We start from the raw sequence: 15,774 nt of genomic DNA, 5'->3' as shown, positions 1-15,774 counted from the left end.
GTCATTCTGAACTCTAGATCTGACATATTACCAATGTCCATATTGATTAGGTCCCCAGCCTTCGGTATTGCCTCTTGTTCTTTTTTTTTGTGGTGAGTTTTCCGCCTTGTCATTTTGTCCAGATAAGAATATATGAAGGAGCAAATAAAATACTAAATGGGTGTCAAAGACCCCACGAAAATGAGCTTTACCCAAATCAGAAGAGACCCCAAATCATTGGGGGAGGTAGAAAGGGGACAAAAAGAAGTTCAGGAAAAAAAAAATAAAAAAAGAAAACAAATTAAAAAAAATATAAAAAAGAAAAAAAATATATATATTTGATTGGTGACTAGAATAGGGTCACCCAATTAATTTTGGGAGTATTTTGGTCTCTTAGAAGAAACTACGTCCCAAAATCTTAAAGAATGAAAAACATATATAAGGGTAAACACAATGAAGGAATAGAGTATGCCTATAAAGATGAAGAAAAAAAAAATTTTTAATTTCTAAAAAAGGAGTTGATAAAGTAAGTTGGTTGGAGAATAAAGAAAAAGAAAGTGGAGAGATTTTGCTCAGGCCAGAGACTAGAACAAGCCCGGAGCTAGATTTAGGGTACATTTTGATCTATTAGAAGTTGTACCCCAAATTTTTTAGAAGAAAAAGCCCTATCTGTTTACAAAAAAAGTTAGATACAATGAAGGATAAAATATGACTATAATAATGAAGGTTCAAAAAAGATTATAATTATTATTTTTTATGAAAGGTATTTTTAAGATAAACTAGTTAAAAAACGTTAAAAGAGGAGAGGGTAAAGGTTAAAAAATATTTAGAAGAAAAAAATAAAATTAAATAAAATTAAAATTAACTGCAAGAATAAAGAATCATGGGGAGAAAGCCATGAATTCCATGCTTTGCTTTCTCCTCCTCTGGAATTCCGCTGTTCTTCTTGGTAAGTGAACTTGGTCCTGGCTGGATTTCTTGCTGATCTTCTTGGGGAGGGGGCCTGTTGTAGTGATTCTCAAGTGTCTTTGCCCGAGGTGGAATTGCACCGCCCTTACCAGGGGCCGGGCTAAGTAATCCGCTGGGGTTTGCTTGCAGGAGCTTTTTTTCCCTGAATGCTTTCCATAGAGTTCTGGAGGATGGGAATGTAAATGGCGGCCTCCCAATCTCCAGCCCAGTTGGAGCCAAGAGCTCAGGGCCCCACTCCTCCGTGCACCCTCAGAGAAAAGTGCTCAGTCAGTCCTGTTTCCCTGGCCTCTGGCCGCTCTCTGAGCTCACACAGCCTGCTACCGGTTCAAGGTAACTCCAAGCCGAGAGCTCACCCCTTGGCTCTTTCTCTGTAGCTGGCTTCCCCACTCTAATACCTGTGAGCTCTGTGACTCTCAGACACCCCTGATACTTCTGTGACCCTGCGGGACCTGCGGCCACACTGACACCACGTGGGCTTCACCCTGGTTTAGCCTCTGGAGCGATATCCCTCAATGGATCAGACTTTTAAAAGTCCTGATTTTGTGCTCCGTTGCTCCGCCACTTGCCGGGAGCTGGCCCCTACCCCGTGGTCTATCTTCCTGTCACTTTGGATTCACTTCTCCGCTGTCCTACCTTTCAGAAAGTGGTCAATTTTCTGTTTCTAGAATTGCTGCTCTTCTTCTCTTCAATCTGCTATTGGATTTGTAGGTGTTTGCAATGGATTGATAAGCTATCTAGCTGATCTTGGCTACCTGATGTAGTCTCAGCCTGCTACTTCTCCACCATCTTGACTCCTCCCCCCACTGAGGAGATTTCTAAGCAAAGTGTTCAAAGTGTATTCTAATTTAACCTTGCTACTTATGATAAAATGTAAGAGAAGAAAGAGAAATTGTGAAAAGAAATATTAAGCAAAAACCAACCAGAACATGAGGATTTTAGAAAATTCTCAGCCTGTCCTAGGTATATACCAATGAGAAATGAAAACAGACCCACATGTGAGTTGCTATATTAATATTCACAGTAGTGTTATTCAAAATAGCCAAAAAGTGGTGACAATCCAAATATTTATCAATTGATAAAACAAAATGTGGTTTAATGCAATGGAACATTATTTGGCTATAGAAAGGAATCAAGTATAGATACATGCAACAACATGGGAGAGCCTTAAAAACATTATGCTAAGTGAAACAGACCTGTCAGAAAATGCCGCATACTTGTCAGAATAAAGGATACAGAAACTTCCAAAGTAAACAAATCTACAGAAATTGAAAGTAGACTAGTTGTTGTTTAAGCCTGGGGGAGTGGAAAAGGAAATGGAACTTGACTGTTAATGCATATAGGGTTTCTTTTTGAGGTGATGCAATGTTACAAAATTTGATTGTAATGATGATTGTACAACTTTGTGAATATACTAAAAACATTTAAAGGAGAGTTTTATAGATTCTTTGGGTTTTTCAACATAGACAATTGTGTCATTGGCTAATAAAGGCAATTTTGTATCTTACGTATCTATGTACCACTTACTTATTTTTTATTATCTTATAGCATTAGCTAGGACTAAAAATTTGAATAAGACTGAGAAAAGAAAAGTTCCCAGTCTTATGGGGGAAGCACCCTGCCTCTCATCATTAAATATGTTAGCTATATATGATTTTTGTAGTTTTTTTTTAATCAACTTGTGGAAATTCTGTTTCTAGTTACTGAGAGTTTTTATCATCGGTGAGTGTTGGATTTTGTCAGATTTTTTTTTGTTATTGATATTATGAACTATGATTTTTTTTTTAACCTGTTAATAGCACAGATTCCACTAATTGATTTTGAATGTTAAACAAGTCTTGTATACCAGGAATAAATCACACTGGGTTATGGTATGTAGTTGTTGTTATACATTGTTAGATTAAATCCACTACTATCTACATCTACATGCATGAGAGGTATTATTCAGTAATTTTCTTTTCTCATAATTTCTTAACCTGGATTTGGCTTTAAGTGTTCTATTTGCTTCTGTTTTCTAGAAGAGGTTGTGGAGTGTTGCTTTTACTTTTTCTCAAGGTGTAAAGCACCAGTGAACCTATCTGAGCCTTGTGTTTTCTTTTTTGGAAGGTTTTTAAGTTACTGATTTAATTTTTTAATAGATACAAGGCTGTTCAGGATATCTCTTTCTTATGTGACTTTTGATAATTTGTGTCTTTAAAGGAATTGATCCATTCCGTCTAAGTTATGAAATCTTTGGCCCAGAGTAGTTTATATTATTACTTTTTTTGCCCTTCTGATGTTCATGGGGTTAGTTGTGATGATTTTATTTATGATGTTGGCAATTTGTGTATTTTCTATGTTTTCTTAGTTTCACTAGAGATTTATGAATATTATTGATTTCTTAAATAATTAGCTTTTGTTTTCATTTTCTATTGTTTCCTAGTATTCAGTTTTATAGTTCTCTGTTATAACTTTCATGCGCTTTTTTCCCTATATTTTGGGCTTAATTTTCTCTTATTTCTCTAGAAACTAGAGTTTACTGGAAACTAGAATTAGTTCATTCGAAACTAGAAAAATAAGAAACTAGGACAATTATAGCAACAAAATTAAAACCAAAATATGATGAAGGAAGGACATCATACAGTTAGAGCAGAAATCAGTAAAATTGAATATAGAAAAACAAGAAGAAACATCAATGAAAACAAAAGCTGATTTAAAAAAAAGATTCATAAGCCCCTAATGACGCTAACCAGGGTAAAAAGAGAGAATACACAAATTACCAATACTGATTTCATATCTTTATTCATTTACAATATATGGATTTGATCCCATGAATTTTTCTTTAAGCATTCTTCTACTGCACCCACCAAATTTTGATGTTATATCTTCATTTCCATTTATTTAAAAGTATGCATTTCTTTTTTATTTCTTTTCTTGATCTATAGATCACTTGAATTGTTTCCTAATTCTCAAATATTTCTGTTATTGACTTTTAGTTTAATTCCACAGTAATCTAAAAGTGCACTTTGTATGGTATCTATTCTTTTATCATTGTTTAAGGTTGCTTTATGGTCCAGGATGTCCTAGATCTTGATGAATGTTTCCTGCTCTTTGGGACTCAGCTATGTTTCTGCTTCATAGATTTTAAATTTCCAGACCTAGACTATAGGAGCATCACTGTCTAGAAAATACTTCTCTTGTGGTATAAGAAAAAGATCATTGTTGGTACTGGTGTTTAAAGATTTTCCTTAGTATGACCCACATTAGCTCTGCTCATGTGCCATTGACCAGGGTGTTATAGAACAAAACCTGATGTCACTGGGAGACAGGTATACTCCTCTCAGAGAGAGTGACCACAAAAGTGTCCATGGAGAAAGGCCCACTATAGAGGACTGTTGACTTTTGTGAACAAAATAATGCAATTTGTCACAAGCACCTTCCAGTGTGGGAAACTTTGATGACAAAATAAGTGGGCTTCAGGAATAATGACTACTTAATAAGACTGGTCTAAATTCAGTTAAATATTCCAGTAAATACTTTAGGATTTCAATACTTTGTGATTAGTGAATTTTAGACTAAAAATATTTCTATAAAATGTAATACTACTTTTTATAGGACATACTTTCTCTCTGGATGAATTTTGCAAAAATTTTAAGTTCTTAGGTCATTTACTTTTCTGATTTGATCTCTAAGGTGTCTTTAGGTGTTAGATATTCCTAAGTGTTAGATATTCCCAAATGAAACAAGATTTATGAATTCAAATCTCCAGAATCCCTCTTTTACTTAAAAGAAAAAAAAACTATAAAAGATTGTATCTGGAAAGTCTCTAATGAGAACTGCATTAGTCTGCTAGGGCTGCTATAACAAAACCACTACTGGACACCTTAAACAACAGAAATGTATTGACTTAGAATTCTGGAGGCTGAAAGTCCATGATAAAGATGTTATCAGGGTTGATTCCTTCTGAAGGTGATAAGGGAGAATCTGTTCTATGTGTTTCTCCTATCTCTGGAGGTTTGCTGGCAACCATTGGCATTCTTTGTCTTATAAATCTCTACCTTCATATTGACATGATATTTTCCCTATTTGTCTGTCTGTGTCTAAATTTCACCCGTTTTATGAGGATACCATTCATATAGAAATAGGAGCCCAGCCTACTCTGGCATGACTTCATCTTAACTAATTACATTTGCGATGTCTCTATTTCCAAATAATATCACATTGTGAGGTACTGGAGGTTAGGGCATTGAGTTACAAATTTTGGAGGTCACCATTCAATGCATGTAAGTAAGGATCCTACCAGTGTGCAGCTGAACAATGAGAATATTATTGTCAGTATTGTATACTCTGACTAAGCAGCTACTTTGGGGAGATTGCAGTGATATGGGATGGCTAAGCTTTTGATTAAATTATTAACTTTGCAGAGCAAGTTAATAAATTATATAGAACAATAATTTTGGGGTCATTTAAGTCAAAATTTTACATGATTATGTAAGATAAAAGTTTTACTTCTGAGAAAATAAAGTAGATGTGCTTTTGCCTATTCCTTGTAACATACAACTAAAAACCTTAAACATCGCATATAAACAAACATAAGAAGACTCAGAATGGTGAAGAGAAGAAAGAAGTATACTGGCCAGTGACCTTGGGGCCCAAGAAATAACATGTTGTTTCCTGGTTTTAGGTATTTTTGTTTTTTCCTCATGCAACCCAGTTTGGAGCTAAGTAGCTAGCTTGGCAACTCTGAAATGACAATAGGTAGAGAGGAAAAAAAGGCTGAGTGAAACCTTACTCTCTCTAGGCAAAGACTAGGAAACAGACAGCCTAGTGTTAGGGAAAACTTTTAGACAATAACCATCCTACCTCAGCCAAACAACACAGACAAAGCATTGGCCCCACAGCCACCAATGCTAGCAAACACTGAATGAGGAGCCCAGACGTCCATCTACTCTAGCCTATGATTAGGAAACATAACTCCCCTATGAGGCTACTGCCATAAAAGGCCAAACAGGAAACCATGATTCTCATCTCTTTTAAATGATTACAGTCACTGTGGGGAGCTTTGACTTCCACTTTGACCTAAAAATAATGAAGCACCCTTCTCCCTCCCCACTAGGGTGATGTCAGAGGGGGCCAGTGGAGAGTTAGGACTTCCACTACTTCCCACTGGTAATGAGATCTCCGTTTCCCCTATCCACCCCATGGTCATTGGAGGCCATGTGCAAAACAGTAAAATATGTACCTACCTCTCCGAGGTAGTAAGTGGAGGCCCAATAGGGAACCAGGACTTTTAGCTCTGTATAGGATTAATGAAGAGATTTCCCTTGGGCATCAACAGAGGACAAGTGAGGGACACAGACTCCTTCTTCCACATGGCAGCAACAGTGTTACCCTCCTTCTCCTGCTAGAGCAGTTTGAAGAAAACACCTACAACATAAGGTTTAAATAACATCCAAAATCATACCATAATACTCAACATGTCCACATTTCAACAGAGAATTTTTCACTATGCCAAGAAGTGGAAAGATGTCAAATGGAGTAAAAAAAAGACAGTGAATTCCAACACTAAAGTGACAGAGATATTATAATTATGTGACAGGGATTTTAAAGCAGCCATCAGAAAATCAAGAAATAGAACACAGAAAAGTGAAAAACAGAACAAATGGTAAACAAAGAATAAATTGGTATATTTAAGCTCTAACATATCAATAAGCATGTTAAGTGTAACTGTTCTAAATAATACCAAATAAAAGACAGATATTAATAAACTATTTAAAAAAGCATAACCTATCTTTAAGCTGTCTACAAGAAACTGATTTCAAACATAACAATATAGGAAGGTTGAAAGTGAAATGGTAGAAAAATAAATATTATGCAACATTAATTAAATTAAAGCAAGAGTGGCTAAGTTCATTCTGAATAAAATAGATTTCAGAGGAAGTATTACCAAGGACAATTATACAATGCTAAAAGAACCAATCACAAAGATGACAAATCTTAAATATACATTCAGTAACCAAGAGAACTGCAAAGTATTTGAAATATATGAAGCAAAAACTAATAAAACTGAAAAGAGAAATAGTCAAAACTATTTGGTTAAAACTTCAACAACCCTATCTCAACAGTATAGAGAATAGCTGAAAAGAGAAGTCAGCAAGATTTGAAGAATGTAAAAATGACTTCAAACAATAGGATCTAACTGCCATTTATATAGCACATTCAATCTAACTATAACAGAATACTCCCTCTATTCAAGTGCCTACTTCTAGTACCAAGATAGATTTTATTCTGAGTCATAAGAGAAACCTTAATAAATTTAAAAGAATTCAAGTTATACAGAGCATGCCTTCTGAACCCAACATAACAAAACTAGAAATGAGAAAGACAAAAGGACAATGACTAAATATTTGGAAAGGAAATAACGCACTTTTGAAGAGTTGACAAGTTAAATAGGAAGTCTCAAGGGGAATAAAAAAATACATCAAACTGAACTGAAACATGAAAATGAAGAATAAATTAGCATAAAGCAGCACAGAGAGGGAAATTTAGAGCCCCTAATACATATAGTAGAAAAGAGGGTATGTCTTTCAGATCAATAATCTAGTGGTGCCTGGGTGGCTCAGTGGTTTAAGCCTCTGCCTTTGGCTCAGGTCATGATTTCAGGGTCCTGGGATTGAGCCCAGAGTCAGGCTCTTTGCTCCACAGGGAGCCTGCTTCCCACAACCGTGCCGCCACCCCACCCCCCGCCTCTCTGCCTACTTGTGATCTCTGTCTGTCAAATAAATAAATAAATAAAAATCTTAAAAAAAAATTAATCTAAGTTTCTACCTTAAGAACCTGGAAAAGCAACAACTAAATCAACTCATGGCAGAAAGAAAGAAGCAAAATTCTTCACACCTAAATTTGACAACTTAGATCAAGTGTACTAACTCCTTAAAAAACACAAGCTATCGGGGCGCCTGGGTGGTTCAGTGGGTTAAAGCCTCTGCCTTCAGCTCAGGTCATGATCCCAGGGTCCTGGGATCGAGCCCCACATCGGGCTCTCTGCTCAGCAGGGAGTCTGCTTCCTCCTCTCTCTGACTGCTTCTCTGCCTACTTGTGATCTCTGTCTGTCAAATAAATAAATAAAATCTTAAAAAAAAAAAACACAAACTATCATGATTCACCCAATATGAAATAGATTATTTGAATAGCTTTAAAGCTGCCAAGGAAATTGAATTATTAGTTAAAAAAATCTCCTCCCCAAATCCCCATGTGCAGATGGCTTCAAATGTTCAGAAGTCTATCAAATATTTAAAGAAAAATTTACAGAAATTTTCCAGTAATAGCAGAGGAGAGAATACTTTCAATTCATTTTTGAAGATAGTATTAATCTGATACCCAAACTAGACAAAGACAGTACAAAAGAAGAAAATCACATACCAATTATCCCTCATGAATATGGATGCAACAACTTTTAACAAAATATTAGCAGATATAATATAGCAATACATAAAAAAAATTGTACAACATAATTAAGTGGGGTTTACTGGAGAATTCAAGGCTAGTTTAATGCTCCAAAATCAGTTAATTAATGTAACCTGCTGTATTAATAGGCTTACATGGTGAATGGTTGAATGCTTTCCTCCTACTATTGCCAATAAAGCAAGGATGTATTAAACAGAGTGCTGGAAGTTCTTCCTAATGCAATAGATAAGAAAAGGAAAATGTCTACAGATTGCAAAGGAAGAAAGAAAAATATTTTCAGGTGATATAGTTACCTCTCAGAAAATTGCAAAGAATCTACCAGACAACTCTTAGAATTAATAAGCAATTTCATCAAGGTCACAGGATAGAAGATACATAAGATAAACATACAAAAATAAATTGTATTTCTGTATATTAGCAATAAGTACATGGGGAAATAGGGAAATGAAAGTTATGGTCCAGCATATTTTCTGACTCCCCACCAAAGTGCCTCTTATTCTTGACTCAGATTAATTCCAGAACAAAATTTCATCATGCATTATATCTTTTACATTTATGATACATAGACAGACTATTTCCCTTAAAGAGTTTCTTTGTCATTTCTTTGTCATATATTATTGCTCTAAGTGCCCGAAGTTTAAAACAGATGTGCTGCTATCATTTGTCTATTTTGTTTTTCTATACTTTTCTCCTTGAGGACAGAAGTTACCACCTTAATATCTTTTCTGTATCTTGGAATTGCGTCTATTCTTTTTTATTTTTTGGAACTTATTCATCTTTAGTAATGTTTTACATGTTCTCAGTATTTTTAGAAATAAAAGTGTTTTTTAATCTTAGTCTTCTAGACCATAATCACTAATATGTCTACAGAATTTTATGATTTTCATTTATCACACCCATGACCCTGCTCAGGTAATGACTAACTCAGTCCACACCTAGTCATTATAAAACACTATCATTCCTGCCTCCACCATAATTTTTAATTTATCCTATCATTGTATCCATTATCACTACTTACATAAAGCCAGAGATTTAGTCTTTTAATTCATCAATGTTTAGCTGGCATATATTGGATATTTATGAATCCTATTGGGTAATGAATAAATTAATGAACAATGGATGTCACTTCTGAAGTGTAGGCACTGTGATACTAAATTACCCTCACAGGCCCATCCTACTGTCCTACTTCAACACAAACGTAGTAAAATATTTTATACAATCAATTTTATTAATTAATCAACTAATTAATTAATTTTTACATTAAGATTTTGTTTCCTTAGTGAATTCTAAGTTCATTGGTATTTTTGGCTCTGGAAAATGTAGTCCTGACCCATCTTTTTATCTAATTTCCAAATGACATTTTTCATGTTTTCTATGTTCTTTTTTTAAAATTTTTAACATTTTATTTATTTGACACAGAAACACACACAGAGAGAGGGAGAGAGAGCACAAGCAGGGGGAGCAGGAGAGGGAGAAGCAGGCTCTCCCCAAGCAGGAAGCTTGACACGGGGCTCCAGCCCAGGACCCTGGAATCATGACCTGAGCTGAAGGCAGATGCTTAACCAACCCAAGCACCCCTCGTTTTTTCCAAACTTACATACTCACTGTTTACCCTCCCCTCTTATTAACTTCCTTTACACACTTCCCCTCCAGCTGAAATGTACTACCAAAACTACCATGACCAAATGCCATCTTTATTCAAGGCCTAGCACGAGTGCCATTTAAATTGTAAATTCTTCCCTGATTCTTCCCTTTTCTACTCCATTTTTCTAAAAATTATTATTTTCCCTTGAAATTCTGTATCATTGTGTATATACTCTTATAGGACACAACATCTGGGCTTCTATCATATTTATTTTTGCAGAAATTCATTCTCCCCTACCACACAGTAGTCTCCCTAAGAATAGAAACCCAGGAGTGTTTATCATTGTAGTCTCCCCTAGGACTAGCTGACAAACAGCATGTGTTCATAACCATTTAAAAATAAATCATTGCTTTTATGGTCTTTAAGTCATCCAGTCTGGTCTACTGTTTGTCTCCAAATTATTCTTGGGCACAATAATTTCTGTGACATACAAATAATCATGGTCAAGTATTTGAAATCATTTTTTATCATTTCCAACCAAATAACAGAGTTCAGAGAATCTGAAAGGAACATTCACTAGAAGATAAAAGCATAATGATTCTTAGATATACACTAGAAAGTTCTTTTGAAAATATGGGATCTAGCCCAAATGAAGCATGTATCAGTTTGCTAGCACAGCCGTAACAAATACCAGGCAAGGTGGCTTTACAACAGATATTAATTTCTCATAGTTCTGGAGGCTGGAATTCCCAGATCAAGGTGTTGACAGGGTTGGTTTCTTCTGAGGTCTCTCTCCTTGGTTTGTATCTTCACCCAGACTTCCCACTGTGTCTGGACTCTAATCTCCACTTCTCATAAGGACGCCAGTCCCACTGGATTAGGTCCCATCTCAGTGATCACATTTTATTGTGTTTTGTTTTTTTTTTTAAGATTTTATTTATTTATTTGACAGAGATCACAAGGAGGCAGAGAGGCAGGCAGAGAGAGAGGGGGAAGCAGGCTTCCTGCTGAGCAGAGAGCCCAATGTGGGGCTCGATCCCAGGACCCTGATATCATGACCTGAGCCAAAGGCAGAGGCTTTAACCCACTGAGCCACCCAGGTGCCCCAGTGATCACATTTTAAATAATTACTTCTTTAAGGACTTTATCTCCAAACACAGTCACATTCTCAGGTATTGGGGGTTGGAGTGTCAACATGTGATTTTCAGGGGATACAGTTCAGCCCATAGCATTGCAGCTGCAACATTCACGAGTCATTCAATGCTCTTGGATTAAGCCTCTTCTTTTGTAAAACTGAAAAAACTAGAAGATGCATTATTTTCATCCCTTCTAAAATTCCTCTCAATTCAGTATCTTTAATTTCTCCGTGGATCATTACTTTTTTGTAATGCATCCTCTAGAATATATCTTGGTGAACAACACCATCCTTCATGCACCTTATGAACCTGGAACTTTGCAATCATCTTGCATTCTTTTTTTCTTTCCCTACCCCCAAACCAACCAAACACCTCTATCTGCTCAATGGCTTTTCTTGACTCTCACTTCTTCCTTTCTCAGCTGAGCCAATGTGGATCTTCTTGAAGTTTCTCTGCTTTCAATAGTCTGTCTGCATATTCCCATTATGTGATGACTGCATTTTTTTCTCCATTGTCTAGAGATTATAATATCTAAATGAATTTATAGGACTGTTAAGGTCCTAATTTTCTTTGCTGCTTTGATTCCCACAAGCACTCCCCCTGTGACTTTAACCTTCCCCAGCAGTTTATGCTCCTGAGATACTGACCTGTTTGTGGTGCTCATGCTTTGGACAAACTTTTCCCCTTTTGTCTGAAATGCCTTTTCCCTGCTTTTTTCATAATGATTTTGTCATGTCTGCGTACAGCTCAAATGTTTTTTCCGTGTGAGGCCTCCCTTTCTTCCTGAGGCAGAACTGAGAGAAGCTTATCTTCTGCTTTTCTTCTGCTTTTGATATACTGTCACTATCTAATTGGCTTAGCACTGTGATTTTTTGATCTGTCATACCACTAAGTCTTAAGCTCCTTGACACCCTGGATTGTTTATCTTTGAAGTCTAATAAACATTTGTTTAGGGAATGCTGTTTATGATAACCTAAGTACAAAAATTAAGTAAAATATTGATTTGTTGAATTAATATTAATATATGTTATAAGATTTTGAAAATGTGTAATTCTACTCATTTGATTTTAATTCCATTCTTTTAAAACTTACCTGTTTCAGATATTAGACCCATATTCAATATTTTGTAACATATAGGGAACTATTTATTAGCTTAGACACCAGATGACTTGGATTAATTAAGTTTGGGGTAAAAAATAATGTTAAGAAAAATTACGTTGGCTTTGAAGTTTCTTTTGCCCTAAGTCTATACTTAAAGAACAGAGAGCATTTCATCAAACTGTGTTAGTTATCTGCTTTGTTGGTACGATTTCAATTCCCACTTTCCTTTCCTTCACCTCCTCTTTTAGATAAACAAGCTGGAGGCACGCCTCAGGCAGGCAGGATGCACAGATGATAAAGGGATTCCAAGAAAAGACAATGAGCACTGGATGAAAGAAGAGTGCATTAGCTGTATGTGTAAGGTATGGGCCGCCAGAAGTTTTTCTGACTTCTGCCTCCTGTTTTACTTCTGCTAGCCTGCCAGTTGAGACATACCTGAAAAATTCAAAAGAGAAAAATGTGTTCTTTTTGTGAATAGATTCTAGGCATATTTTTAAAGTCAAGGTATTGATATGAGATTTTGAGCTTTTTGATTATCGATGTAAATATGCCACTATCTCATGAACACTTGCTAAATACGACATGGGCTTTTCACATTTTCACTAATAATTGAGAGAGCTGACACTCAGGACATTTACTGAGCATTGCCCAAGATCACACAAATAAAGGCAGAAATGAGGCTTGAATTCAACTCCTTATTCTCCAGTCAAGCTCACTACAAATGTTGCCCGAAAGCATTAAGTAAATATTAAAAAAACACTGTCATAGTACGCAGCAAAAGAAAAAAAAAAGCTTATTTAGTTTGTTTTTTGAACACAGCTGATACCAATTGCTCCTGCCTCTCTCCACACCCCATGCCCTCTGGTTGGGGAGGTAACATTTTATAAGCCACTACTTCCAGTCTTTTTTCATGCTGCAAATGTATAAAAAAAGCATTAATAGGAACTACATGTATAAATAGGCTCATATCATGGGTAATTTTTATTAAGATAACCAATCAGATTACATATTACAAGACATTTTTAAAAAGGTAATTTTACTGTAAGAAACATGGGAATAATCTTTGAATGTTGCCTTTCAGAGTGGCCAGGTCACCTGTGTGGTGGAGACGTGTCCTCTGGCTCCATGTCTGAGTCTTGAATTGGTGAAAGGAACCTGCTGTCCAGTTTGCAGAGGCCCAGGAATGCCAGCTGATTCCCCAGAAAAACACTAATCAATTCACTGCTCTGAGCCCTGAATGGGGGAATTTCTCAGGAAAAGGCAGTCAAGCACTTTTAACCTATAGTCACACTCCTGGCATAGAAAACACTGATTTAAAACAAATTAGTTCATTTAACCCTTCAGAATACTAAAGGTCTTGGATCTTTTCATTTGCTAACACACCTTGAAGTAATGCAAAATTAATGTCCAAAAAGAGGATAAGGATTACTTTCTTGTGAGAAATATTTCTTGTTGTAAGCTACCAGTTTTATATACTGTACATGGAAATTAAAAAAAATCATGCAAGTTTTTAAAAAATATGAGTATTGTGGAAAAAACCTCTCATTTCAAAATTCTGAGAAATCCTGATCTCCAGGAATTTTGGTAGAATGCATTTGGCACTCAGAGAAAACATCTGGAAATGTCTGTGATGACTTTGGTGCATGTAATCCATGCTGCTTTCCTCACTCCACTCCGTCTCTCACATCTAGAACATAAAAAATGCCTAGATTTTTCTAGAAAGGTATTTACCTTAACCATCAGTAGGCTCCACCTTCTAGAACATGAGTGAAAATTCAGTGAAAATATATTTGGTGGAGTTTGCCATTTTTACATTTGGCTGGAAAATACAAACACTGTGAAGGAAAGAGCCTTCAAAGGAGCCTTGCTCAATTTCTGCCTTTCCCTCATTTGTCATTGTTATCACTAGTGAGATGTCAAAATTGAAATTTACCAAGTCTGAGCAATTCAGAAACAATCTGAATTTACTATCAGAAGAATTGGAAATGCTTTTCACTTTAACAAAATGTGTTGCTACGAGGTTTCTTCTAATTTTGGTACTCTGTTATTGCATTTAAAATACAATCCAATAGACAATAGGTTAGTTATATTTGGAATTAAATATTTAGTAAATTAGGTGAGTTTCACTTAAATTCTTTTTAAAAAGGTGCAGCCACAATACTTGGGGTTGTTTGCAGTTTTTGGTAGATTTCTTTAAGAAATTCTTTGTTCCAGGACTTTGAAGAGATTTCATGTAGTGTCCTGCCCAAAGGGGCTCTCAGAGTGATAACACTACTGTTTTCCAATTACAAAATAAACATTTAACACCAGGCACAATATCCCAATATTTAGAAGCATTATGTAAATTGCAGTATTCATTATAGTGGAAATATTTTCATGGTTTTAATATTATGAGTGAGGAAAGATGTTTTTAGAGTTTGATAATAATGTCATTATTTTTAAAATGTATTGGTGATTCCCTCCTAAGATCCAAAATAATTTTTTACTAAAAAGTTTAAGGACAAAACAATATGCTCTAAAAGTTTGATGTTTGATTTTTTTTTTTTTTTAATTTTACTTACTCATTTGACAGAGAGAGACACAGCAAGAGAGGGAACATAAGTAGGTAAAGTGGGGAGGGAGAAGCAAGTCCCCCTCTCCACCAAGCAGGGAGCCGGATGCGGGGTTGATCCCAGGACTCTGGGATCACGACTGGAGCCAAAGGCAGATGCTTAACGACTGAACCCTGTTTGATGCATTTTTAAGTTCAAAAGATTTTCTAATTGTATTTCATTTTTAAAGACAAAACTTAGTAAGTCCCAAAAGCTTGACATTTGGGAACCTTTCAAAACCCAACAAAGTGAAATGAAGCTAAACCTCATGGAAGTATAATTGTTTCCTCTGAACCTACAGCAAACATACTGCAAATGACAATAACACATGTAATAGTTCAGGTTTCTCATCATACTCATTTGTCATTTTATCATTTTACTTAAGTTTAAGCAAGACCTATATGATATCTCATATGATAATACACTGACAATATGTTAATTTGGATGTCACCTGGTCAGTATCTTTGGCTCATTAAACACAAGCAGTTATCAAAATAACAGAATAAAATTATCATTTAAAATGGAACATGGGGACTTGAAAACTTGCCTGTCAATTGACGATTTGAAAATTCACTCACCTTTACAAATATGATTATAATATCATCATACATATTACCTTCTGCTTTATTCATTTTATTTGTATTTCATTTATTTCTGCTTTTTAAAATGTTTCATTTTTGAAAGTAATATTGTGCTAATAAAAATTTCAAGTATTTCCTAAAGATATAGAAACTTTTGTATTCCATTTCTGCTGTCCAAATGCAAATGTTATTTCCAGTTTTGTATGTGTGTGTCTATGTGTGTGTGTATTCTTCTATACATTTTCTATGCACTAATGATGTTTCTTCCTTGGTGATTTGTTTTTTTCCAAAGAAGCTTAAAACATTGAAAATCCAAATGTATTTGTTAACAATATTTGATATATTATTTTCTGCCATGAAATCTGCTTCAGGTAAAATTAAATGTTTTT

The 15,774-nt window shown here is 35.4% G+C and overlaps 1 protein-coding gene across 1 annotated transcript in view; it reads left to right on the top strand.

Annotated features, from left to right (window-relative positions):
- PXDNL (peroxidasin like) overlaps nt 1–13,713 on the top strand; it is a 454,842-nt gene extending 441,129 nt beyond the window's left edge. Inside the window, exons 22-23 of the mRNA XM_032841176.1 lie at nt 12,462–12,575; nt 13,295–13,713. Of these exons, the coding sequence (XP_032697067.1) occupies nt 12,462–12,575; nt 13,295–13,426 (246 nt within the window). The 3' untranslated portion in view covers nt 13,427–13,713. The remainder of the gene's footprint in view (nt 1–12,461; nt 12,576–13,294) is intronic.
- The last annotated feature ends 2,061 nt before the right edge of the window (nt 13,714–15,774 follow it).

The sequence above is a fragment of the Lontra canadensis genome, unplaced genomic scaffold (assembly GCF_010015895.1).
Source record: "Lontra canadensis isolate GAN:19392208 unplaced genomic scaffold, GSC_riverotter_1.0 scaffold121, whole genome shotgun sequence".
NCBI lineage: Eukaryota > Metazoa > Chordata > Mammalia > Carnivora > Mustelidae > Lontra > Lontra canadensis.
The sequence above is the reverse complement of the archived record's forward strand: the minus strand, read 5'-3'. Positions and strand labels throughout refer to the sequence as shown.